A 25,852-nucleotide genomic window follows, 5' to 3' on the forward strand; every position below is an offset into this window, starting at 1 on the left:
AATTTTGTTTAAACTGTTTCTGCAATCATAATATATAAAAATGAATGTTTGTGTGTTTGTCCTTTATAGACTCAGAAACTATTGAACCGATCACTATGAAAATTTGTATTTTTCTATGTAGAAGGTTTATACGCAATGCCCATTGATGTAACTAACCACCAGGCTGTACTGCAAGATATAAAAAGTTATCAAAGCGCCTGCACATTATAAACTGCAATTACAACACAGTAGTTACGTATATTAAAATATCCAAACACTATTTGAAGGCAAAGAAATATACGGGCAAAGCTTAAGAGACGCGTGCGAAGCCGCGGGAAACAGCTAGTCACAAATATTGTGCAAGATGGGTACTGAATTTCTTAACAGAAACACATAAAAATCAACTTATGGCTGCTTCATTGACATTTTGACACTTACGGAAAAGATGGTGACTTGCTGCTCAATGGAATACTTACAGGAGACGAGACTTGGGTAAAACACGTGAATTGCAAAACCTAATTTCAGTTTATGAATGGGGACACGCACACTCTCCCAACAAGAAAAGAAATGCGTGCAAACATTGGCATGAAAGATTGACAACTATTTTTGGGACAGGAAAGGACTTGCTTGTTAATTTCTTAGAACGTGGCACAACTATAAATTTTGCAAGGTATTGGGAAACCTTGCAAAAGTTAAGAAGACCAACACAAAAACTAGTGCAGAGGAAAGTTAAGTTTGAACATTTTGTTTTTTTTACGACAACACCCGACAACATAATGCAAATCTGACTTGAGAAGTCCTGGATGCTTTTAAGTGGAAGGTGTTTCAGCATATGCCTTACAGTCCGGACCTTGCGAAGCAGCGCTTTGATGATGACATGGAACTGTGGGAGAGTGTAACTGCCTGGTTGAAGTCTCAGGCAGCAGAATTTTATAATGCTGAGATTTCAAAACTAATTCACTGCTATGATAAGTGCTTAAATTTATATGGTGACTATTTTTAATTGGTATCACTGAAATGTAATTTATCTGCATATAGCTTTAATTCTCTAATTTCTCATTTGTTTCTAGGACTTCAAAGAAACTTGAAGCAAAAGAGAGATGTAGGATTAGTGCCAACTGGAGATACGGCTGCTATAGGGAGAAAGGTTACAACACTCATGTCAGGTAACCTTCGGATAATTTCTGGAGTTCTTCAATATAAAGATTTATATGAAGGGGTTAGAAGACAAGGGGTACAAGTCCATTTTTTTGGTGTGAAATGAGTTAGACACAGATTCTTGTAGCTAAATATAATAAAAAGTTGGTGGCCAAGAGGTATAAGTCAGTCACCATCAGGTGCTGAGCTCTAGCAGTGAATACCCTTGACTACTGAACAATAACATTATTTTGATGAGTGGTCAAGAGATACAAGTCACATGTACCCCTTGACTACTGAGCAGGAGGTTTGAAACAGCTGCATGGCACATTGTTGTTTTCATTACTCTGTCTATCAGTGAAGTTTACTGTGGTGGGAAGAGCTTATTATTGTTATTATTAAATATTGTTAATAACAATTATATTGCTTATTGTTAATATTAATGAAATGAGAATTCATTTTTGTAATATTTTGTTAATATTTGGATAATAGACAACTAGATAGAAAGAAATGGCAGACAATTGTTCTTCTGATGGAAGTGATCCTAACCTCTTTGAAGGTAAGTTGTTTACTTAATAAGTAATTAAAACCTGTTTCATTGTTTGAGAGATGAATAGTTTACATTTTAACAAACAAATATGGTACTACCAAGATCATTTTATGCACACTTTCTTCTTAAAGGACAAAGCCTTTTCTGCTTCTTAAAGAACAGTTATTCTGGAAGTAGGCTAGGCCCATTGTAAACATCAGCTTCTATTATTAATTAATGAATTATTTTACACAATTTTGTTGAAGACAAAGGCTTATGTACATCAAGTTAATTAATTTTGTTTTTTTTTCTGCAAATGACACAGACGCAGACCCTGACTATTTGCCAAGTGGAAATGAAGACAATTCTGCAAGAGATCTTTTCAGAAATCGCCCATCAACAAGTAAGTTTGTATTATTTATCTAATAAGCTAGGCCTACCATATTTTCTCCATGTAAGTAAATTAGAAGAAAAGCAATCAACAAACTGAGGATATAGAAATATAGTAAAAGAAGTAAGTTATTTGTTGCTACACAGACCAGCCAAAATTCCTGGCTACACAACAATTCTGAATTAGGCCTAGTCACATTAGTTAGCCTTCAAAGACATTATATCAGCTGCATAGTAGTACTACATTAGTCTTGCCTCAATTATAATAACCATAATAATTTATCCACTGGAAAAAATAAACTACCACTCTGCATTATTTATTTTCTGTTTAGTTCACCTTTAAGGAAAAAAATATATGAAAAAAATTGTGAACCACATCTCTTCTAACTAATAACAAGGTTACCATACAATTAAATAATCGTGGACAATAAATGCTTATACAAATACATTACAATGTCTAATAATTAAAAAAGTTTTAGCAAAGTCATAACTTTATACTAATTTTCTAATCCCAAAATCTATTCTCCAGGTGGCGTGGTTGTAGAAGAGCAAAATAATGGACCGCCTGCAAAAAGACCAAAACATGAAGGAAAGAAGAAAACAAGAAGGCCTGATCAGTGGAAGAGAAAAAAGGGGTCGATTGCTCGCAATAAAGGGGAAGGGTACACTGACAGAACAGGGAAAAACCATCAACCAAAGCAGGACAGAGATTTTAACCATAATTGTAGGTATGAGTGCAGTGATATTCCTCAAGAGAAACGCCAAGAAATATTTAATGAGTATTGGGCTCTTGGAAACTGGGAGTTGCAGTCGGCTTTCTTGAATTCTGTAATTTTACACCATAGTCCACATCAGACCAGAGCAAACAATGAACATTACAATAAATCTGTTTCGTGCCAGTATTTTTTGGTAGGAAAAAGAGTATGCAAGGAGTTTTTTCTTAAAACAATTGACATTTCCAACAAAAGAGTTATGAATATTGTAAAAAGAAAACAACTATCAGGAACATCTATTTCACCAAGAGACAAGCGAGGTAAAAAAATTCCTCCGAACAAAACCAACCCAGAAAAGTTGGAGTTTGTCAAGGAGCATATTATGAAATTTCCTAGATACACTAGCCACTACTCACGTCAACAAAATCCAAATAAAAAGTATCTTAATCCTGGCCTTAATGTAAAAAAAATTTATGATTTTTACAAGGAGCTGTGTAAAGAAAAATGTAAGGAGCCTGTAACGCTTCCATACTACAGGTATGTTTTTAATACTAAATTCAATTTAAGTTTTCACAGGCCACAAACAGACACATGTGCTACATGTGGACAGACTCCAACAGCTTATTGTACATGGATCACCTGACGAAAAACAGGCAGCTACAGTACAGAAAGAACTCCACCTACGCAAGGCAGAGAGTGCTAAAGCACAATTAGACAAAGCCAAAGAACAAGCCAAAAATGATTCAAGCCACAAGGCGGTTTGTTTTGACTTACAAAAAATGCTGCCAACTCCAGTCTTGACGTGTTCTAAGGTCTACTATTCTAGACAGTTGTGGACTTATAACTTGTGTATCCATGACATAAGCTCAGGACAAGCTTCTATGTATTTGTGGCATGAGGGCCAAGCGTCAAGAGGTTGTGAGGAAATTATGTCATGCATGTTTCAGTACGTGAAGGCACTGCCCCCCACCGTTAATCATTTAACATTATTTAGTGATAACTGTGGGAGGGACAAAACAAAAGTCATTATGTAGTTAAATTTTTGCTGTATGTTGTTCAAAAAACCCAAGTTGAAGTAGTCGACCACAAGATTTTGCTGCCAGGCCACTCGTACAACAACTGTGATCGTGATTTTGGAACTATAGAGTTAGCTAAAAGAAACACGAATACATCTGTGTTTGTTCCTGACCACTGGGCTGGAATCATTGCTAAAAGTTGCAAAGGTTCATGGTAAAATGTATGGAAGAGGAAGAGTTCATTACACTTGAAGGGGTACAAACATCTTTTTAAAAGATCTGTTGTTGGAATCAGACAAATGCAGTGGCTTCAATACAGAAAAGACGTACCATGGACATTGTTTTATAAAACAACTTTTAATGATTCTATGCCATTCTCAACCTATGACATGAAAGCAAAGTCATCTGGTAGAACTCCCACTGAACTACCCTTACTAGAACCAAAACAAGAAAGGAAAAAAATTAAAGCTTCCAAGTACAAAGACCTTCAAGAACTTCTACCCTACGTTCCTCCTATCCATCATGAGTTTTACAAAAAACTGGACTATGAAGGAAACCCCCGTGCTAAAACCAGGAGTCAAACTATACAAGTTGAAGTGCCACAGCCTCAAGTATCAGAGCCAAACGATGAAGGAGCAGACTCTATAGAAAATGGTGGGAATTGTTATGAAACAGACTCTGACTAAGTAAAAAAACACTCTGGTTGTTATATATCGTGACTATTCAGAAGAGGAAAACAAAATAAATTATTACTTTGTATCAATAAAACAAAACTTTCTTACTTACACTAGTTTTATTCATTCCATGTTCTTTAAACCATCTATTTAGTTTGTGGTCAAGGGGTACAAGTCATGACTTAAACTTTTATTTTAATAATAACTTTACACCCAAAGCATTTAATAATGTAAACAAGCATGAATAAACTTTTCAGTTACATAATCAAACACTAAAAAATATTTTTGTAGATCTACCACAATGGTAATAATTTTTTTTTAACACTGACTTTTAAACCATGACTTTCTCAGAAACAAGTTTTTTGGACTTGTACCCCTTGGCCTATAAGACCTTCATATGTTATTTAAAGTATTAAAAAATTAAGTAATATATGGTATACGTATATTCCTTAACACAATTTGATAGAAAGTTTCAAAAAACTACTGGTAGATTCCTAAAATAAGAAGTATTATGGTTTTATACAAAATATTTGACTTTAAATGTTCATATCTATGTTTATGAACATACATTGGTGCACTTCCAAGTGCAGTTCAATTTGCAGCACTTGAAAAACTGCTTGGCAGTAAAATTTAGTTGTAGGTTTAGATTTGTAAACCATGTTTTTTTTGTTCTTTTACAAGGATTATTTTTAAAGTAACACCTTTGGTACTAGCTAGGCAGTGGGTGGATTAGAGCCACCATCTTGGGCTAAAAAGATCCTCTGTTGAGAACGATCGAGTCATGGTAACGGGAGGTCTGTATCTCTCCTATTTGTCTCACTGTGGCTAGATAAAATGTGCACTCCAATTAAAAAAACTACCATTTGCAAAGCGTGTTCAGTATGATTTTTGTTAACAAAAACTACAAACCTATTGAAATTCATCACTAATTTTGTGACATTTGTGGGAATGGATAAATGAGTTTATTGATTTTTTTTAAATGGTTATAACAATGATTACAAGGGGTGTAGTGGTTAGCCTAACTTGGTTACAGAAGACCTGTTTAGAAAAATTAAGGAAAATCGTGAAATTTATGATCTAAATTGCATAAAATTTAGATTATAAAATTGTTGTGGAGAAGCTTGACTACCCCAAATTTTTTGTGGGTACCAAAACTTATGGCAAGACTCATAAAATATAATATGCAGAGGAAAAATCAAATATTTCAAATTTTTTAATATAAACAAATGTTTCCAATTGTTTTTAATTCATTCAAAGCTGCAGGAATTCGTATTAAGGTCAACAACTCTAGATTTACTCTATACTATTTTATTGCAGAATAATATTGCAAGTGTTGACCTTAAAATTAAGCCTTAAGGCATGGAAAAACAGTGTTGTAATGGTATAAGAAACAGTAACTATATAATATATATGTAAAACAGTCTTATTTATTTATATTTAATGAGATGAAATAAGGTCGCTTGTTTTGTGCACAGATACATGCCATGGCTGTACCTCCAAAGCAGAGTGCTCTGGATCAGTCAGGGTTCAAATATCTTGGCTGTGAAGAGGTTGCCGGAAGGGCTCAAGATGGATTCACCTCTTATGAACTTAAAAATGGGTCATAAAGAGGACATATCTCGCTTTGTAGTGACCGATGACATGATTTATAGTGCTAGCAGGTGAGATGTTACTTGAAAATTGATAGGTAGAATAAATGTGCATTGGGAACAGTTGAATTTGTCTGACACATTACAATCTATATCTGTGAACATCATTGCACCATAGCAAGTTCAGTTGGATTTACAGATAAATTATTTTGATAATAGATACAGTTATAGTAAAATCATATATTATGCAGTTTTTTTGTATGTTATATACAGTTATAAAAATGTCTCGAATTGACTTTATTTTTTCTGTGATTTAAATCATATTTTTGATGTTAAACGTAATTCTTGTCTTTCTACAAAAATTTATATTCTGACCTTATTATTGCAACTGGTATGGAATTTAGTGAACTCTCTGATATTCTTTAGATGTTTTATTGTTTAGGTCCTGTATAACTTAGTGTTGTAAATGCTACTGTACCTGTTTTACAATCAATGTGACAGTATGGCTTTTTTAAAATTTTAAAATTCACCATTCACACTCTATATAAAAATTTATAACACTGTAATTTTGCACGGTTGATTCTTTCACAAGGATTTGAATTCGGGTTTAAAAAAAAGAAAATTTTTCTATCTGGTTTAATCCATTGACTTAGATACACAAGAACTTGTATCCTTGGTCCTACCCGAAAAGTGCCGGAGTCTCGTAATGAGATGATTTCTATTTCATTTGTAGTACCTCTAAAATTTACTCATACTGGCTGATATCATACCAAAGGCAAATACATGAACTAAACTAATCCTTTCAATTATTATTTCTAAGTTTTATTACTGTTAGTTGACATAAACAACTAACTAAAATGCAACACTTTCTCAGTTGGATTGTGATTACGATTCTGGTGTCGTGAAGAGCAGTAATCTATTTTTATGTTAAATAATGGTGTTTTTATGAATTTAAAATGTTTCTAAGTTATATTAAATATTAAAATTAATAAAAAAAGTGATGACAGTCACTTAAGTAAACTTTTAGAAGATTTTTGTGCCAGTTATATGTCTAAGTGTCCATGAAAGCAGTGTTGTAGAATTTGATTGAAAATTGCCTGAGTAAGGTTATGTTTATTTTTTTAGTTTTGTTTAATAAGTAATGTTTCACATGATTTTGCATTGTTTTTAAGTGGTTTATATCATTAAAGTATTTAAATTTCAAAAAGAATTAAGAGGAGCTTTTTATTGTGAAAAATAAACTTTAACTGAATGTTTTTCAAAACCTGTGCTTTTTCAGCAAAAAAACCTTGTGCTTGAATAATTTTTATTAATGTGTTTATTGTACAATATTAGGTTATTACATATGATTTTAGGATGTTTTAAGAGCTCTTTATCATAAAAGTATTAATATTTTTAAATAAATATTTCTTAGAGTAGTTATTTTCCCTTAAACTGGATTTTTATTTTGTTTCCTTAGAAAAGATGCTGTCTAAAGTGATTTTTTAATTTTTAAAATTATAAATCATCTTATTGTTATATATATTTTTATAGACAATTCATTTACCTTTCAAACGAATTAAAAAGAAGCTTTTAACCCTTTCGATCCCAGCCATTTTTTTTAAAATATCTACCAAAAATCCCACTATTCACTGTAAGGGATCTACTAAAAATCCCAGCACTATTTTGCCCGTTTTGCAGAACTTTGCAAAAAAATTATTTTTAAACTTATTTTTCAACCGATTATAATGATTTCTTTTTCTTTTTATTCAGCATGAAATATACTACATTATAGTGAGTGTAAAAAACATGCATTCATGCAATAAATTATACATTATAGAACAAATTAGCTTACCTGAAAAAAAATTCCGAGAAACTTTGGACTTTGTTGTCAAAAGAGGTACACACACAAATTTTTTAGCACGTATATTGTCATTGCACATTAAAGTACACATAAAACATAAACATACACAACAAATTTTGTCAATTTATTCCAACAAATAAAAAAAATACAGGTTTTTTTTATTATTATCACGTTTTTCAGAAATTGTACTTTTTCTCAGTATTACAAGAAAAGGCTTAACTAAATGTATAGGCCTAACATTAAATAAAAAATGGACTGAGATAAAATAAATTCAATGTAAAGAATTGATTTACAGATATATAGTTATTGGAGAAACATTCTAAATATATTACAAAAAACAAAAAAACATTACTTATTTAGCATTTGTGGCGCGGATAGCATTTTGGATGCAAGCCTTTCTTGCAATTTCGACAAATAAAAGTGGATTTCCTTCTTTTCCCCCCCTTACTAGTGCTTGCTGCACTACACTCACAGCAGTTCTTTTCTTTTCTATTTGGTAATTTTATAAAAAATTCATTAACAGGTTGAGGAGCATCACCAGCACCACATTCTCTGTCCGAGTTGCTTTCATTCCCAGGTCTACTCTCCTTCACATCAAACCACTCACTGCTCAGCTGATTAATTAGAGACACAGTAAAATGTAATCTAGACATAGGGTTGGTTGTATTCTCTTTATACAGGATGTATGCATTCAACACCATACGCCCAATTATATTAAAAGTAATTTTTTTCCAAAATTTTAAAGTTTTTCTGTCACTGAGGTACTGGTGGAGCATCTGATCATTGCTGTCAACCCCTCCCATATAGTCATTATAGGCCCTTATAATTGTTGGTTTATTTGTAATGTAAACCTTGTTTCCCCTTTTTTTAGATCTTTGTCCATTAGATGCCTTTGAATTGGTTGACAGCAAGAGCACAGGTTTCTTGTTGCTTTTTCTTTGCCTGTAGCCTAACATCAGCATGTAGTTCTTTCTTTTGTACTTTCTCTCACCCACATTGTACTTACTCAATATGTTGGGAGGGATGCCCTTTCTATTTCTACGAAGGGTTCCTGTTAAAAATGTCAATTTTGAATACAAATCTTTAGCCAAATTCAAGGAAGTAAAAAAGTTGTCCACAAATAAATGGTAGCCTTTGTTCAAATAACCTGGTTCTAAAAGTTTCATGACCACTGTGTAGCCTAGACCTGTTGTTCTGTTCCTTTGCCCTTCAGGACCTTTGGCACCTTGATATACAAAGAAGTTCAGGCAATAATGACTCAGAGCATCGCATAACACCCAGAGCTTAACGCCAAACCTATGGTGTTTCTTTGGCATGTATTGCATTAAAGGATTGTGGCATTTTGTTGCGATTATGCTTTCGTCAATAGACAGGTTTTCCCCTGGAGTGTAGTAAAATTTAGAAATGTTGTTCATGTGGTCAATGAGTGGTTGGACTCGGGCACATGGGTCGTAACCCGGTTCCTTGGGTTTGGGCAAGTTTATTGTATCTACCAAATGAAAGAAAGATAATATTTCCTGGAATCGGTTTCTGGTAAACATTCTACTATACCATGAGCAGTGCTGAGCTTCACATTTCCACCAATAGCTAGGAATTGATGGCTTCTTATTTAGTCCCATGTTTAGAAGTACGGTTACGAAGGCTTTCATTTCTGCAACTGTAACACGCTGCCATATACGATGGCTTTCATCTGGTCCTTTTAGTAGGTTTAGAGCCGATATAGTCTTCTCAGCATACATGTTTGTGTACTTGACAAGTCTTTCCCACAAACTTATAGTAAAGAAAAGCCTAAAGTAAGCTACAGCAGGAGAGTTGCAAGGTGGACAATGTTTTACACCTGGCGATTCCTGAAATGAAAACCTATGTGGATATTCCAAATCATTGTCTTCATTGACATCAACCCAGTCTTCCTCATCATCCCCAATATCAGTATCACTTCCACTATTAGGTACAGGTGGTCTAGGTACAGGAGGCCTAGGTACATGTCTAACCCCAGATGGCCTGTTTGTTGGATTGGTTACAGATGAGTTTTCATTATCATCTGTATCACTAGATGACAAAAGCTGTCCTACATTAGCCCTACTTGTGGATGGTGTATTTACATCAAGTACCGGTTCATAAGTAGGGTCGTCATCTGTGTCATCAATATATGAACTGCTCTCACTACCTGAATCAGCTTCTGATGAATCCTCACCAAAACTGTCCTCTTCTACAATACGCCGAACTGTATTGTCACTAAGTGGCGACCTTGCACGCTTCATTTTACAAACATAATGCAAAAATAACCAACTACTATTATGCAATAAAGTCGAACAACAACGCCAAACTCACTCCACAACAAACTGCGACAATAAACTGCGTAGTCATTCACAGCTGGCCGGCACAGAGAAATGAGTTGCAACGCCACGTTGATTATACGTCGTATAGTGCTAGTAATGTACTGTATAAAGTTCAGTTCACAACTTTATTGGAAAGATTGATTCTTTATGATCATTTTGATATATCGTAAGTGAAAGTTTAGTTACGTTTTGTATTTTATAACAAATATTCTGTAAACGTCCGTATAAGCGGACGCTGGGATTTTATGCAGATACCGCGGACGTCCGTATAATCGGACGCTGGGACTTTATGCAGATACTTTTGACGTCCGTATATACGGACGTTGGGATCAAAAGGGTTAATGATAAAAAATAAATTTTAGATATTTTTTTCTGAAACCTTGCTTTTTAGTAAAAATAATCTATAACAGTTAATGTTTTTTATAATTTTGTTTATGGTACAATATTAGATTATTACACATGATTTTGGAATATTTTTAAATTAATTATCATGATTGAAAATTTCATAATAAAGTTTTTTATAATTGTTATTTCATCTCAAACTTGAATTTTATTTTGTTTCCATGGAAATGTTGCTCTCCTAAGTGATATATTGATATGAGATATTAAAAAGTGTTTAAAAGGAGCTTTTTATGATCATAAAATAAATTTTAGATAAACTTTTTTTCCAAACCCCTCTGGCACCTTTCGCATAGTCACACTGAAAATAACTCAGCATTTTTCAATTTGAGTTTATTTTTATCTCTGGCACTAAAAGGGTTAACACTGAACTGGACATTGATAATCGTATATTAGATATCTTGTATTATATTTTAATAGTTATGAGTAGCCAGTTAAAGAGGTAATTAATGTATCAATCTAATGCTGTGTATTGATCTGACATTCTGTAACCCTGAACATTTGTTCTAAAACTGTTACTTCTCAAGTGAGAGATCCGGGTTTAAATTCAGATGGAGCAATGAAATTATTTATACTTTCAGAGCCATTCAAAATTAAAATATAAATAGTGTCTAAAATACCATATAAAAATTTATAAAATCATAAGTTAATAAAAGTTCCTATGACTTGGAAACATCAAATAGTTAATAAAATAAATCTATACGTAATCTACCAAGAATAAATCTTAAAAACCAAACAGAAAAGGTTTCAGAACCTTTCGAATATCTATTGAAGTATATTGTTAAAGTGCAAAGAATAAATCTATAAACATAAACAGAAAATACTTAATTTTTTTCTTCGAATGAAAGAATGAAAATTTTACTAAATAACAATAAAATTTAATGAATTTTAAAAAACAATTTCCAAATATTCAATTAAAAATGTCAAATTCAACAAAAATCTTTCAAAATACTAAATTATTTTACTAAATAGTCAAATTAGTCCTATATAAATAAAGTGTGAAAAATTAACTTTTGCAAAATTTCTATTTTTTATACTTTAAAATCTTTTAAAAGAAAGCAATTATAATTAATTTAATAATCTTTCAAAACACGTATAAACAAATTTGTATACAATCTTCGTTATTTGAATGCTTTAAATTAAAAGAAAGTCTTTGAATGTTTAAAATCATCAAATGACTATAGCACACAAATTATAGAGGACGTATATAAATTTGATTTGAAAAGTATTGTTAACAGATTAAAAAACAACTAGAACATTTTTATCAATCTTTTGGAAGTTTTGAAAAAATTTTCTTCTTGTCTCTTTAGTGCATTGTATCATAATAGACTTTGTTAATCAAGTTTATCACACCATAACAAGTACTTCAGTCTCTGTAAATATCAAGGTCGAATTTTAAATTAAGCAAAAGGTATTAATAAATGTGATTCTGAAGAAGAGACAATCAACGTGTTTAGAGCAAAATTTTATTATTTTGATGATTGGTCTCCTGAAGATAAACATTGAATTGTAACAAATTTTTATAAATCTATTCCTAAAATTTAATCATAATACAATATTTATCTTGAATGAAGAATCTTTGAGCATTGGAAAAAGGTTTGATTTAATATCACTGGTAAATTAAATAGTTATCCTAGTTTTCTATATTCCAGTTACAGTTAAATGTAAATTATCTCTTTTGTTTATGTCTTTAACCTTTTTATCATCTAAAATATTAAAAAATCTATTTTGTTCAGTTGAACCTTATTACATAAGACATATTTCAAGGGCTACGGAAAGATTCCTCTTATTGAGATATTCTTAACAAAGAGGTGCATTTATCGAGGTTAAGTACTGTCGTTATTTGTCTTATATTGGTTTTATCACCTATAAAATGATGATTTTTGTGGCCAACCTCTGTAATATGAATCTTTGTTAATGTAACTGAAGATATTTTTCAATGTTGGTCTAGGTAAAAAACAGATTGCAACAATTAAAAAAACACAGTATCCATGTATGTATTAAATTACTTGTATATATGGTTTTTGAAAATTATACATAACAGATCAATATTTCACAAAAAATATAAAGTTGCAATCAAGCCTGGTAAAAGTCATAAATTTTTGATGGTTTGCTTACATGAATGGTTACCATAACCAAACTGGAATCTAACTCGAACCTACTTTTTGGAATATAATTAAACTAAATTATTCATTACACTTTCAATTAATTAGTCCCTAATTCTGTGCCTATTACCCTTCCCAATTGTCAAACACTACAAGATATAAATAGAAAAACTGTTGGAATTAAAAATTAAATTAGTAGATGTTACTTAATTCTGAAAACTACAATAACTTGTATATTCCCACCCCGTTATCAAGCTTTAAATAAGATAAGCAATAATATATAACTTGTATTGGTTCTGGTTCTGTTCAAATGTGAATACATTTTTCCTACTGGTAGAGTGACCAAATCAATTAAATTTAACCCAGTAGCTTCAGAAGCACATCATATAAATTCACCTAAGAAAGGATTAAAATGATGGTTGTGAAAAATTCTTCATATCAAATTTTCTAAAAACTAACATAGTAATAAACTAGTGTAATAAAACTTAAAAAGAAGTTTTTAGAGCTTTTTGTGTTAAAATAGTTCTTAAAATAGCTGAGAAGATGCATTTTTTTTTATAAATCATTATCACTCATTAAAAATCTATTTTCACACATGAATTTGAGTTGATTATAGTTACATTTCACCTGCACTAAGAGGAAGGTGAACTGGAGCTAAACCCTACATTCACATTGACTCAACCCTTCCCAACACAAGTTTTAACTTTGAATTATGAATTTTTAAAGTAAAAAACACAATAAACTAACACTCCCAATCTAGTTAGATTATGTTTTGAGTTTGTCTTATCCAAAAAACATATTGCTAAAGAGTTCTCAAATACCATGTATAGATGGAGATGATATACTTTAAAACAATTACTGTGCCATTTTATATATTTATTGTTCATGCCTGTAAAATTAATATTAAAAAAATGTATTGTTAGTTTTTTGTTCCAGTGACAAAAACATCTATGGATGGTCAATTTCTACAGAGAGACCTAGACCTGTTTTCTGTCTCAAAGCGATTCACAGTCAGAGTATTTTGGGAATTGATTGTAAAAGGAACATTCTAGTCTCTGGTTCAAAAGATAGTACTATAAAGGTGAGTATGATTAACATTTTAATGTCCTAATTTATGATGTGAAATAGGTAATTTACTCATAGATTGATTTGTTTTCAAAATGTATTTGTGTTTCATATCAATCTAATTAAAATGAAAAGCTAAAATCAATATTTGACCAAAACACTCAACTGTTGTACAGATATGGCAGTTACAGGAGACAGGCTCTCCAAACTGCACCCAGACAGTTAACGTGTCAGATCGTGTGTGGTGTGTTGCCGTTAATCCCTCTCTTGCTTCCATTGCTGTTGGCTCTGCAGGCTACAACAGTGTACATCCAATTCAGTTGTACGATACAGAGAGGTACAGTATACCAACTTGCTGTGACAGTCATTTGTCCCTCCAGTCCCGTACTCCTGTAGCATACATTACTTTCTCCACCAATTGTTGTTTCTTGACCATTGTGAAGGATAGCTTGTCGTCAACCACTAATATGTGGCTCTCCTTGAGTTGGAACATCATAAAATAGTATGTACGTCTCATCATCAGTGACAATTTTCGAAATAATCCGATGACCCTTATTAAGCAGTTGGAGAGTCTGCTGGTTAATTCTCACATGCCTATATAACTGATACAAACCTACCAAATAATTAATCATAAAATATTTAAGACGTCTCATTTATATGTTTTTGGATTTTATCACAACAAAATATTGCTCAGACCATTAAATTTTAAACAAATTTGGCCTCACTGTGGAGGTAGCACATTCACCCGGCAAGTGAGAGATCCGGGTTCGAGTCCCGGCGGAGCAAGTACTTTTTGCAATTCAATCTTTATTGAAATTAAATTAAATTAGGCTATTGCCACTTATACAAATTTAATAAACTTAAATAAAAGTCAATTGACAGGTATTTGTTCTTCCGATCATATGTTAGTTTGGTTATTTAAACACATATGTGAAAGAAACAGCCAAATAACAAATAATTGAATCGTAAAAAGTAAGAGCTCTGTGGTGTAATAGTAGCACATTCACCGGGTAAGTGAGAGATCCGGGTTTGAGTCCCGGCGTAGCAAGTACTTTTTGCGGTTCAATCTTTATTTAAAATTAAATTAAATTAAGCTATTGCCACTTATACAAATTTAATAAACGTAAATAAAAGTCAATTGACAGGTATTTGTTCTCCCGATCATATGTTAGTTTGGTTATTTAAACACATATGTGAAAGAAACAGCCAAATAACAAATAATTGAATCGTAAAAAGTAAGAGCTCTGTGGTGTAATAGTAGCACATTCACCGGGTAAGTGAGAGATCCGGGTTTGAGTCCCGGCGTAGCAAGTACTTTTTGCGGTTCAATCTTTATTTAAATTAAATTAAATTAAGCTATTGCCACTTATACAAATTTAATAAACGTAAATAAAAGTCAATTGACAGGTATTTGTTCTCCCGATCATATGTTAGTTTGGTTATTTAAACACATATGTGAAAGAAACAGCCAAATAACAAATAATTGAATCGTAAAAAGTAAGAGCTCTGTGGTGTAATGGTAGCACATTCACCCGGCAAGTGAGAGATCCGGGTTCGAGTCCCGGCGTAGCAAGTACTTTTTGGAATTCAATCTTTATTGAATTAAATTAAATTAGGCTATTACCACTTATACAAATTTAATAAACGTATATATATATATATAATCTGGTACATACAATAAACACACCACCCTTTAGTAATTGTGTGCCCCTGTACCGTCAGTCGCTCAACGCCCTACCCATTATTCCTATTCACCCCTTCCCATCATCCACCAACCAGCCCTGTTTTTACTTCCATAGGCTATAATAACATTTCTTCAATAATCCGCTGTTCTGAAGTTTGCATAGTTAACATGGAAATAAAAATCATAATTTTTATAAGGTTAGGTCTTTTTTTTTATTTCAATAATGTTATAGACTACAAAACAATAATTATAGTAACAAATATTTGAAAAATTATTGTTAGATTTAAAAAGCCTCTTTTAGAATTAAAAAAATTACCGTAGGCTTACTTGAATAGTGGTTTTCTTCTAGTTTGTCTATGGACAAAATCGTCAATTACTTCATTAAATCAATTGTTAATTCTGATTCAATGCTGGCAAAGCACTGCCGCTCAAACAGGTAAAATGTCAATATTATAAATATTTTAAAGTGGCTTCTTAGCAAAGCATTAATATTTTAACCTGCCATTGATGGCCAAAGTCCTCGTGAGAAATGGTCAAATATATTGAAACAACAGTTATTACCGCTTTTTCCTTATCCTGGACTCACGATCATTGCAACACAGTCCTCAGCAGTCGGGTGGTTTTTGGATTTCAACAAGGTACCGCTCACAGTATTTTAACAAAATATGTTCAATTAAATTCAAAATTAAAGTTTTGAATAGTGGTTTACAAAATTACACACCCAAGTTAATGATTTTAAAAGTTCCATAACGTGACCAATGTCGAATTATTTGAACCACTCAGTCAGGAATAAAAGATGAGATGGTAATTTTATAACAACTTTTGATTGTATAATTTTAAAATTACACATTTAAAAACATTATACTTGTAACTGCCTTTTATACAAATTAAATTTAACCCTTAGCACGCTGTAGACGGAATAATCCGCAATGTTGTTAGGTCTTATAACGCCAAAGACGAAATAATCCACCGATCGGTAAAAATTTTATTTTTATTGTTTTTGAAGTTTATAAGCTCAATATATAAGCCACAATACTAAGTAATGTACTGGCTTGACCAAATAATCCAGTTGCAGCTGTCAGCTGGCAGCAGTAGGTAAACAATAAATTGTTTTGTTGCTGGCAGCTGTTCTCCCACTCCCGTCTGTACGCTGATGATAATACTATCCGCTATTACCGACTGTCAGTGGAGCACGCATTGTGCCTTTGGGAAGTGTTCTTGCGTTGTCATTCCTTATACAAACAGTTGTAAAAAGTTATTGTTACTATGTTTTAGGTGTTATAATCAGGTTTTTATTGTTTCTTTTCTGTTGTGTAATTATGGCTCATCACCCAGACAATTCTGATTATGACGATTTTGTATGCTTTAAACTTATAGAACTTATAAACTAATCAAGATCAGCATATTACACTCTATATGTTTTCTTATCCGTGTACATAGTTTTCATCACATGTATTTGATTACTCTGTAACCTGAATTTGATTTTTATTGAAATATTCAATTATTAAGGAAAATGTGATTATTTTAATGCAAGTATTACATTATTGTAACATTTTTTTTGTATTATCAGTCATTAGGAATGAATAAAAAAATAGCTTTAAGAAATTTTCATTTTCATTTTTTCACCTTAAATGAGCGTAATCTAAAAAAATACTAAATTTATATCGGCGTTCAAAGGGTTAATTGGATCACAAGTTTCAGCGATATGAATTTTCAGAATTGCAATTTTGGTTGAAAAGCACCAAAAACCGGTACAATACAATACAAATTCACTTTATTCATAATTTGTACATAACATGTAACAAACATAAAATGGTGTCAGTTTACAATATACCATACATTACAATAACTATGGTATCATAAGATAATACAAGGTGCATAATGCCTACTGAATCTACAAAATTTATATTCTAGGCCCATGACAAATCGGTCATTATAACGGTTATCATTATATTATATAAGATTATTTTGTGTATTTTACATTTCAGTCCTTAAGGCTACTAACTAAAAACAAAAAACTCATCAAATGAATAAAGTGGTCTACTGATCAAATACTGCTTTAGCTTATTTTTAAAGTTTTGAAAATTGTCAATTGCTAAGATATCTTTAGGTAAATTATTGTAAAATCTAATGCCTGCAACTATTGGTTTTTTCCTTGTGAACTGTAAATTAATCTGTGGAGCTACCAATTGATTACGGTGTCTAGTTGAATAGTTATGGAAGGTGCCTAATCTAGGTAAGCTGTAATTAGCTTTCCTTACTTCTAATATCGTGTCCATAATGTAAAGCCCATAAATAGTTAAAATACCTAAATCTGAAAATATTTGTTTCACTGACTCCTGTCTCTGTAAATTTAACATAACCCTCATAGCCTTTTTTTTGTAACAGCAAAATACTTTGCAAATTAGCATTACTGGTTGCTCCGTACAAAGCAACACCAAAAGAAATATGTGAGTAATAAACCATTTTTAAAGTTTCCAGATTACAATATTTTGAAATTGATTTCAATGCGTAAAGACCAGAAGATATTTTCCTTTGAATTACCTGTATGTGACCATCCCAAGTTAAGCATTCATCCAATGTCAAACCTAAAAATTGAATTTGATCTACTCTTTCTATTTGTGTGTTTTGAACCTCAATTTTTGGCTGTGGACTGAGTTTATTTTTGTGTGTACAAATTGAAATATATTTAGTTTTATCTGCATTAAGTGAAAAATTTTTTTCACAAAAATAATTATATATTGATGTCAAATTTTGGTTTGCTATATTTTCTATTTCGTTTAGAGATTTATGAGATATAACTAGGTTACAGTCATCTGCATACAAACACATTTTACTATTTAAAATTTAATACAGTATTCGGCAAACCTTTAATATAGCACAGAAATAATAGGGGGCCAAGTATAGAGCCTTGAGGGACTCGATATTTAATTATTTTCATTTTTGATTTAACAGAGGTTAGTTGCCCATTCTGAATATGAGGAAGTTCAACGTATTGTTTTCTCTCTTTAAGATAGGAAATAAACCATTTCAACGATACACCCACAATCCCTAAATATTCTAATAAGAGTGTTATGGCAGACTCTGTCAAATGCTTTGCTGAGGTTCATAAATAAACCAAAAGCACGATTACCCGAGTCCACAGAATCCAGAACTGACTCCACAAACTCAATTCCAGCAGTGATGACAGATCTACCCGACCTAAACCCATGCTGCTCCTCCTCAAATAACCCATTAGTTTCTAAGAATTCCACTAACCTAATATGCATTACACGCTCAAATATTTTGGAGAAGGTTGGCAGTATTGACAATAGACGATAATTAGTAGGATCAGTTGTACTACCTTTCAACCCTTTGAATGCCACAAGGCAAAAAATTTAGTACAAAAGAAACGCACTAGCAACTATATTGCAAGTCATATGCGAAAAATGCCAGGGAATAATAAGAAGTATTACCGGGCTTCCGGAAAAAAAAAAAGAATATATTTTTTTTATTTTTCATACTATTTTTATGAAAGAGGTATCAAAATGTTTGTAAAAAATTGTATTACAATAAAATGTTACAAAACAAATGAAACAACATAAAAATAATATTAGTTTTGGCATATCAAAACAAAAAAATGTATAAAGCAATTTTTATTTTTTAGTTTTTATTTTTTTTGACAAATTAATAAGAAACAATTTTACCATGGGAAGAATTTTTTTAATATTCTTTATAACATTGTTAATGTGAAAAAAATAATGGTTGACTTTTTTATATAATTACTATAGTTACATAACAATGCTTGAAATTATGTACATAATGAAAAAATCATTTTTCAGTACCGGTAACACAACACTAAAACAAAAATAATTAATGCATTACTTACATTTATCCTTTGGTTCTAAAGTATATCTAATATATGGTCTTCATATTTTCCCAAAAAATATTTACACACACACACACACACACACGCTCGCGTGCGCACGCACGCACGCACGGGAGATATCAATTTAACAAAATCATTTTAGAGATCGTAACCTCAAAACGATGTATACACAACCATGTGACCCGAACGTATTATTTTAGATATTACGCATACTATACGTAGCGAGTTGTTTACCCCGCGCCAACGATGTTACGCGCCCCGGTTGATCACCGCCAGCGTTTGTTGCTTCTATTATTGTGTGTTTTTTTTATCTTCACTAATATAAAGTATTATGTGACCTATTATTTATCTATTGCAGGATAGTTAACAAATAAAACAATATTGGTCGTGAAAAGAATTCATGAAAAATAAAGCGTTAAAATTACGATAACAGACGGCGACGACGGATCGTCGCCTGGCACTTTTCGCACAGTAAGTCGGCGTCGATAGATCGTCGCCGTGGCACTTTTCGCAAGGGTTTTTGGCGACGATGTATCGTCGCCGTGGCACGCAAAGGGTTTAAAAAACTGTTTTTTATTTTAGAAATTTTCAGTTTTTTTGGAAATATTCCAAAATACTCACAAAAGAAAGAGTTAATAACATGCATCAATGGTTTAATCAATAGATATTTTGCATTTTTTATAATAGGCATAGGGACATCGTCATACCCCGCAGAGAATTTATTTTTAAAAGATGATATGACTTTATCAAGTTTGATTTCGCTTAAAGGCTTTATACGAAGCTGTTTGTTGGGTGGATTTTGAGTATTTAAATTACTACTATTATGGTTAACACAGATGGGGAAATTTTGAACTATACTGTCATCTACAACATTTATGAAGTGACTATTAAATATTTCACAAACTTTGTATGGATCGGAGCTCATTTGGCCATCTGCAATCAATCTAATGTCATTGTTTCTTTCAATTTTAGGTTTTATTTCTTTATTTATTATTTTTCCAAGTAGATTTGCAGACATTATCAGAATTCATGATTTTATTATTTATAAATTCCTTTTTTGCATCAATGGCATTTAGATGATATCTTTTTTTTCTTTCATTAAGTAATTCTTTTGTAGCCCTATCTTCTAGTAAAGTTAACCTAACAGTCTGACTTAATGCAATTAATTCTTCCTTTTCTTTTTTAAGTTCATAGTTTATCCAATTGTCCTTATTAATGTTATCAACTCTGGATTTTACTAATGGAAAGCACAAATTGAAATAATATATAAATATGCCGTAAAAAGTGTTATATTTATGTTCTACTGGAGCATTGTACAGATCTAGCCATGTTTCTGAGGCTAATTTTTTAACAAATAAATCATTATTTTCTTTTGTAAATTTTCGTTTTAGTTGTGAAATTTGCTGGTTTTCTTTTTTATTGGGATAAGCTATTTCTAACAGCTGAGCATCATGATCAGATAGCTCCGTGACAGACCAGAAACCGAAAGTTGTGACTTATCAATATTAGTAATAATATTATCTATACCACTTTCAGAACCAATGGTAACCCTTGTAGGAAAAATTAACAAGATATTGTATGTTGTGCTGAATTAAAGTATTCTTTAATCCATTATGAGCTGAATTCTCCTTTATAACATCTATATTTGTCCCCTGCCAGAATTATATTTTCATATTTAGTAAGTAACATACCCAGAGCAATGTCAAGCTTATTCAAGAACACATTATCATACATTATGCCAGGAGTTCTGTACAATCCAACTATAATTATTGACAAATTGCCTAGTTTACCATCTACTGCACAACACTCAAATTCTTTTTCACTTATTAATTCTGTAATTTTTGGAATATTAACATTTTTTTAATTGTGTACTACTTTTGCTGTTAGTAAGTATCACAACTCCTCCTCCTCCAAAAGTTTTGCGACAAAAAATGACTATTGCGTAGTTGTTTACTGTTGCATTTATTACTTCAAAATCTTGCAATTTATGTTCCGAGAGAATAACAATATCTGGATTAATTTCTTCAAGTATTATTTCCAAAGCAAGTTTACGGGAGCTGAAATGTTGAATATTTTGGCGGAAGATTGATATTTTAGATTTATTTTGAACTTTAGTTTTTATTTTAGAGAGAGAGGAGGAGTTATTCACATGGAGGTGAGTTTTTTAAGTTTGAGGCAAGAGTTGGCATGAATTGTCCAAAAAATCTGATTGCTGTACCTTTTCTTCATTATCAAAATAAAAAGTAGAAGTTATTATTTGTTCATTACATGCTTTATATTGTCTAAACTCAGGAATAAACAAGCTAAATTGTAATGTAAGTCCCATTTTTGTAAACTTTACTAGTTAGTTGTTAATGTTCAAACTCAGGTATCTTTACATTTTGATGCAAGACTAGAGGAGTGGTTGGTAGTGCAGGTGTAGGCAAGGCCAGATTTACATATTTCACTTCCATGAGCCTTAAAACATTTGCTGCCGCTCCCCTATTCCCACTACAAGAATAATGTCATAGACAACAGGCAATTAAAAAAACTGTTTATTAGTTACATTTTGTATTAAGAAAACAGTTTTAATGAGCGACTATATAGTTCTGAAATCTGAAAACAATAAAAAAAGTTGAATTTAAGGTAAGATTAAATTTATTTTTCCTCCAATATCGCCACCCTCGAAAATATGCCACCCTCTGCCTGAGTCCGTGCCTAAATCTGGCCCTGGGCGCAGGTGTCTACGGATTCTCTCTACAACAATATCTGTTGTTATACACAAACCTATGTGTGTCTTGGTGTGCCACCCTTGTTCAGACAATCTTATAATGGCATGACTCAGGAGTAATATAACATAACGTATTATCATTATTTTAATGCTTTGTAAATATTTTATTACGGATATGTAAAACAAAATTTAAAATTTTGCAGACTCCAGATCTTGTGCCCTGTGTGTGAGCACAGAATAGCATGTATCTAAATACCGGCTAGACAATAACCATAATTCGGCCACAGATTATGCCTTACTTATGAGTTGGTGGGTGTCTGATGGAGGTTTTTAAAAGATCTCACGCTGTCTACGCTTCAGACAATTTGGAAGGACATCGAACAATTCCATGGGACAGTAATAAGCTCCTTCCTCATTAAAACTTATACTTAATAACAGCTAAAAAGAACATTGAAGTAACACGCACTAACCAAAGCTGTACAATTAGTAGTTCTTAAGTATAAACATGGAAATTAGCCTACACAGACAAACAGCCTGTGTGTAGACTTGAGTTACTATAAGTAATAACAATGTTATTGTAAATGACATTGTACTTTTTATCAGAAATAAAAATTTATAATATAATAATAGTTATTTATAAGTATATCTAATGTATGAGAAAAAAATCAAATTGAAATATAAAACATAATAATAAAACTTAGCATAATATAAAACTTTTAGAGCTACACAAAACTTGTTGTGATAACTAACATCATCATCGTTAATGTGGTTCAGCATCTTTACAACAAATTCAGCACATTTCAGTCGGTTTACTGGTTTAATTTGAAGTCAACCAATTGAATTTTGTAAATATGTTTGTTCACATTTTTTGAATTGTGGTTCTTGGCATTCCTAATTCAAAACTGCATCAAGCTTTTGAATTAGGACAGATGTTCTGTCTTAAACGTTCCACATTTTCTTTTGTGTGCTATACCAGCCAGGAAATGTCTTTATGTCTTTTCTTCCAATTTCATTAAATTGTTGAAACTAATGAACAATTAGGTAGATTTTCTTCATAAGTTTACTGAAAATGTTGCATCAGAAATTAAAATTCTTTATACCAGAACACACACTATGCTTTGTGCTGCACCATGTTGCCAACAAACTATATGATCATGGTTTTAGTGGTGCATATCATGTCTACACACAAACTGTATGACCTCAAGGTCAACACAATGGCAATATAATATCTTGTACTTTTGTGCCTATAGTATCACATTTGTTTCACATAGATATCTTCATTATTACTTTTATAATTATAAACTGCAATCATGGTCACATTTTTTCAATAACACTTATTTTTTTACATGACATCTAATGGACTAATCAAACACATTACGTCCTTAGTCAATTTGTCTATTAATACTATGTAATGGAACACATCACAGAATAACTCCTAGGCATTCCATGTTTGAAGTGATAAGTCTCTAACCTTTTTTCTCTATTTCGTATAACTCAAAGAGCTGTAATGAACAAATCCTGCTTGATGATTAATTATATATCTTAATTGTACCATGTTACAATTTGTATTGTTTGGCAGGGGGGATGAGTTGCCTATCACCAGAAGTGTGAGGAAAAATGGAGCTGCAGTGTTTGACATCCGCTGGGAGAGTCCAGATGTGTTCTTAACCTGCGGTCATGACACAGTGATTCGCCTCTGGGATCTCAGGTTCATAACAAATTGTCTTCTGTCTAGTACAAACTATGCAAACTAGGTTTGTATAAACAATTGTAAACGAAGGAGTGGGCTGATCTCAATAAAATTAAATAAAAATTTACCTATATCAATGTTATGTTTGATGGGAGGATTATATTATTATATAAACATATAGGATGAATTATTTTTCAAATACAAAATGCAAAAAGGAGAATTGAATGTATGGAGATCGATCTGTGAGTAGAGATACAGAGCAGATGACAATACTAGAACATGTCATGTTCAAGAATGTGTAACAAGTGTATAATTGACGTTAAGAAAAAACCTATATACACTAAAATATTATTTTTTTTTAGTTGTATTATTTATAACAATATCCATATTCTTACTTTATTGTAGATCCTGTTATGGATTATTAGATGCACTTGGTTTGTCATTGTTTACAGTAAGTTTATAGTGTTACAAATAACAGTATCTGACTTATGTAAAGACCAGTTACGGTTATCATTATTGCAGTTTAATAAATGTTCAGAATAAATTTTATGTATATAGTGCATGTCTTTCAGGTTGGGCAGGTGTGTGCATGCATGGACTGATCCGTTCAATGCGCCAGGCTACTGTCTCGCTACGGATCAGCATTACTCTATACTCTGTGGCACTGCTCACCACGGCCGGGCTCAATTGTGGGACAAGAGGTCAACTTCTAGTGTGCAGGTCAGTTTTAGGTGTCACAATCTAAATTATTTACCTTTGTATGTGTGTAAATAAAGTCTCCAATGAATTTTCAGAACCAAGAATTTATTGATGAAATTTGACATCGAGTCTGCTGTGATTCACCACGTCACTAATAAATTATTGAGGTTACGTTCATGTCATACAACTTTCATAAAAATTAGTTGATCGGTAATGTTGAAGGTTGCAGGCATATGCATACTGGGATGGTATTTAATACTTGAAAATAATCCAGGAGCTAGCTTGGAAATTGGTGATATGCAACTTGCAGTTGAGACGTTAGTTAAAATAAGCCATTTAATGGATATTTTTTGTGGCAGAAACCAGTAAGTTGTAAAATGCATAAACCATGCCAAATCTCACAATTATTAAATTATATGATTGGCTTTCAGTCATACTTTGGGCGGAGTATGGCCAGCAGCCCTGTATACAGCCTGAGCTTCGACTCCAATCAGTTGTTTCTGGCACAGGACTCGAGTATCAACGTGCTAGATTTCTCCGGATACCACCAGCCTGGTTCCCACCGTGCTGACTACAGTGCTTACTGGCAAAATAAACCACAGCTGACACATTAGTGCCTGGAAATCAAATACAAAACATTTTTAGTCAAACAGTTTCTTTACTTTCCTTTAATTTAAATTAAACTGAAATGAGTCTCCCTTGGACCTTTTATATTTTTATTACGGTTTCTATAAAATTCTGTGACACTAATACACAATACTGACAGCCAAATATTTCACCCACATAACTTATTCTCACGTTGTTAGTTACTGTCTGTCAGTCTGTTAGTGTTATTATTTTGAAATCACAGCATTACACATGAGTCTCTGAATTGTTTAAACCAACTCATTTTCGAGAATGGGGAATATTCTACACTCCCACTTGCCCCAAAAATTAAAATCACACTCCAATCACCAATCCTATTAATAAACTTTAGTTTGTGCTAAAGCAAATATTCCAGACAATTAAGTTTTGCCATTTCCATAAATATTCAAATTACTATAATTTGCACACCATCTACTGGTAAGTTTTATTTAAAGAACATGAAGTTATAATATTAAATAGTCTAAACATTAATAGAGGACACAAATATTAACTGAACTGTGAACAACTACACAACCAGACGAGCCAACTGCTCTACACCTAGACCACTGCCATCTCAATAGGGTAGGAGGGTCTTAACTGAAGAATATAGTATTATAGACATGAGAATATTATAGGTATTTGAGGCAAAAAATCTTCTAAATAAATTTAAATGTGACGTTTTAAATTATATTTCAGGTTTTTAGGCTGTGTAAGATATTATTTAACATGCATATCTTTCAAAATTTTGCTTATGCCTATAGAATTAATAATATAGGTAGATATTATAGAGTAAATTATT

General features: G+C 32.1%; 1 protein-coding gene across 1 annotated transcript; it reads left to right on the forward strand.

The window, feature by feature from the left end:
• The first annotated feature begins 1,024 nt into the window (after positions 1-1,024).
• LOC124371916 (F-box/WD repeat-containing protein 4-like) lies at positions 1,025-25,079 on the forward strand. The gene is made up of 7 exons (XM_046830286.1): positions 1,025-1,145; positions 5,914-6,099; positions 13,650-13,794; positions 13,955-14,115; positions 23,620-23,748; positions 24,303-24,450; positions 24,861-25,079. The coding sequence occupies exons 2-7, from the start codon at positions 5,918-5,920 to the stop codon at positions 25,041-25,043; spliced, it is 948 nt and encodes a 315-aa protein (XP_046686242.1). The 5' UTR covers positions 1,025-1,145; positions 5,914-5,917; the 3' UTR covers positions 25,044-25,079.
• The last annotated feature ends 773 nt before the right edge of the window (positions 25,080-25,852 follow it).

The sequence above is a fragment of the Homalodisca vitripennis genome, unplaced genomic scaffold (assembly GCF_021130785.1).
Source record: "Homalodisca vitripennis isolate AUS2020 unplaced genomic scaffold, UT_GWSS_2.1 ScUCBcl_2252;HRSCAF=6814, whole genome shotgun sequence".
Lineage (NCBI taxonomy): Eukaryota > Metazoa > Arthropoda > Insecta > Hemiptera > Cicadellidae > Homalodisca > Homalodisca vitripennis.

Coding starts and splice junctions, on each gene's coding strand:
- LOC124371916 (XM_046830286.1), top strand. CDS start 5,918: ATGCCATGGCTGTACCTCCAAAGCAGAGTGCTCTGGATCAGTCAGGGT. Junction 6,100..13,649: donor ATGATTTATAGTGCTAGCAG/GTGAGATGTTAC, acceptor TTTTTGTTCCAG/TGACAAAAACATCTATGGAT. Junction 14,116..23,619: donor CAGTTGTACGATACAGAGAG/GTACAGTATACC, acceptor ATTGTTTGGCAG/GGGGGATGAGTTGCCTATCA.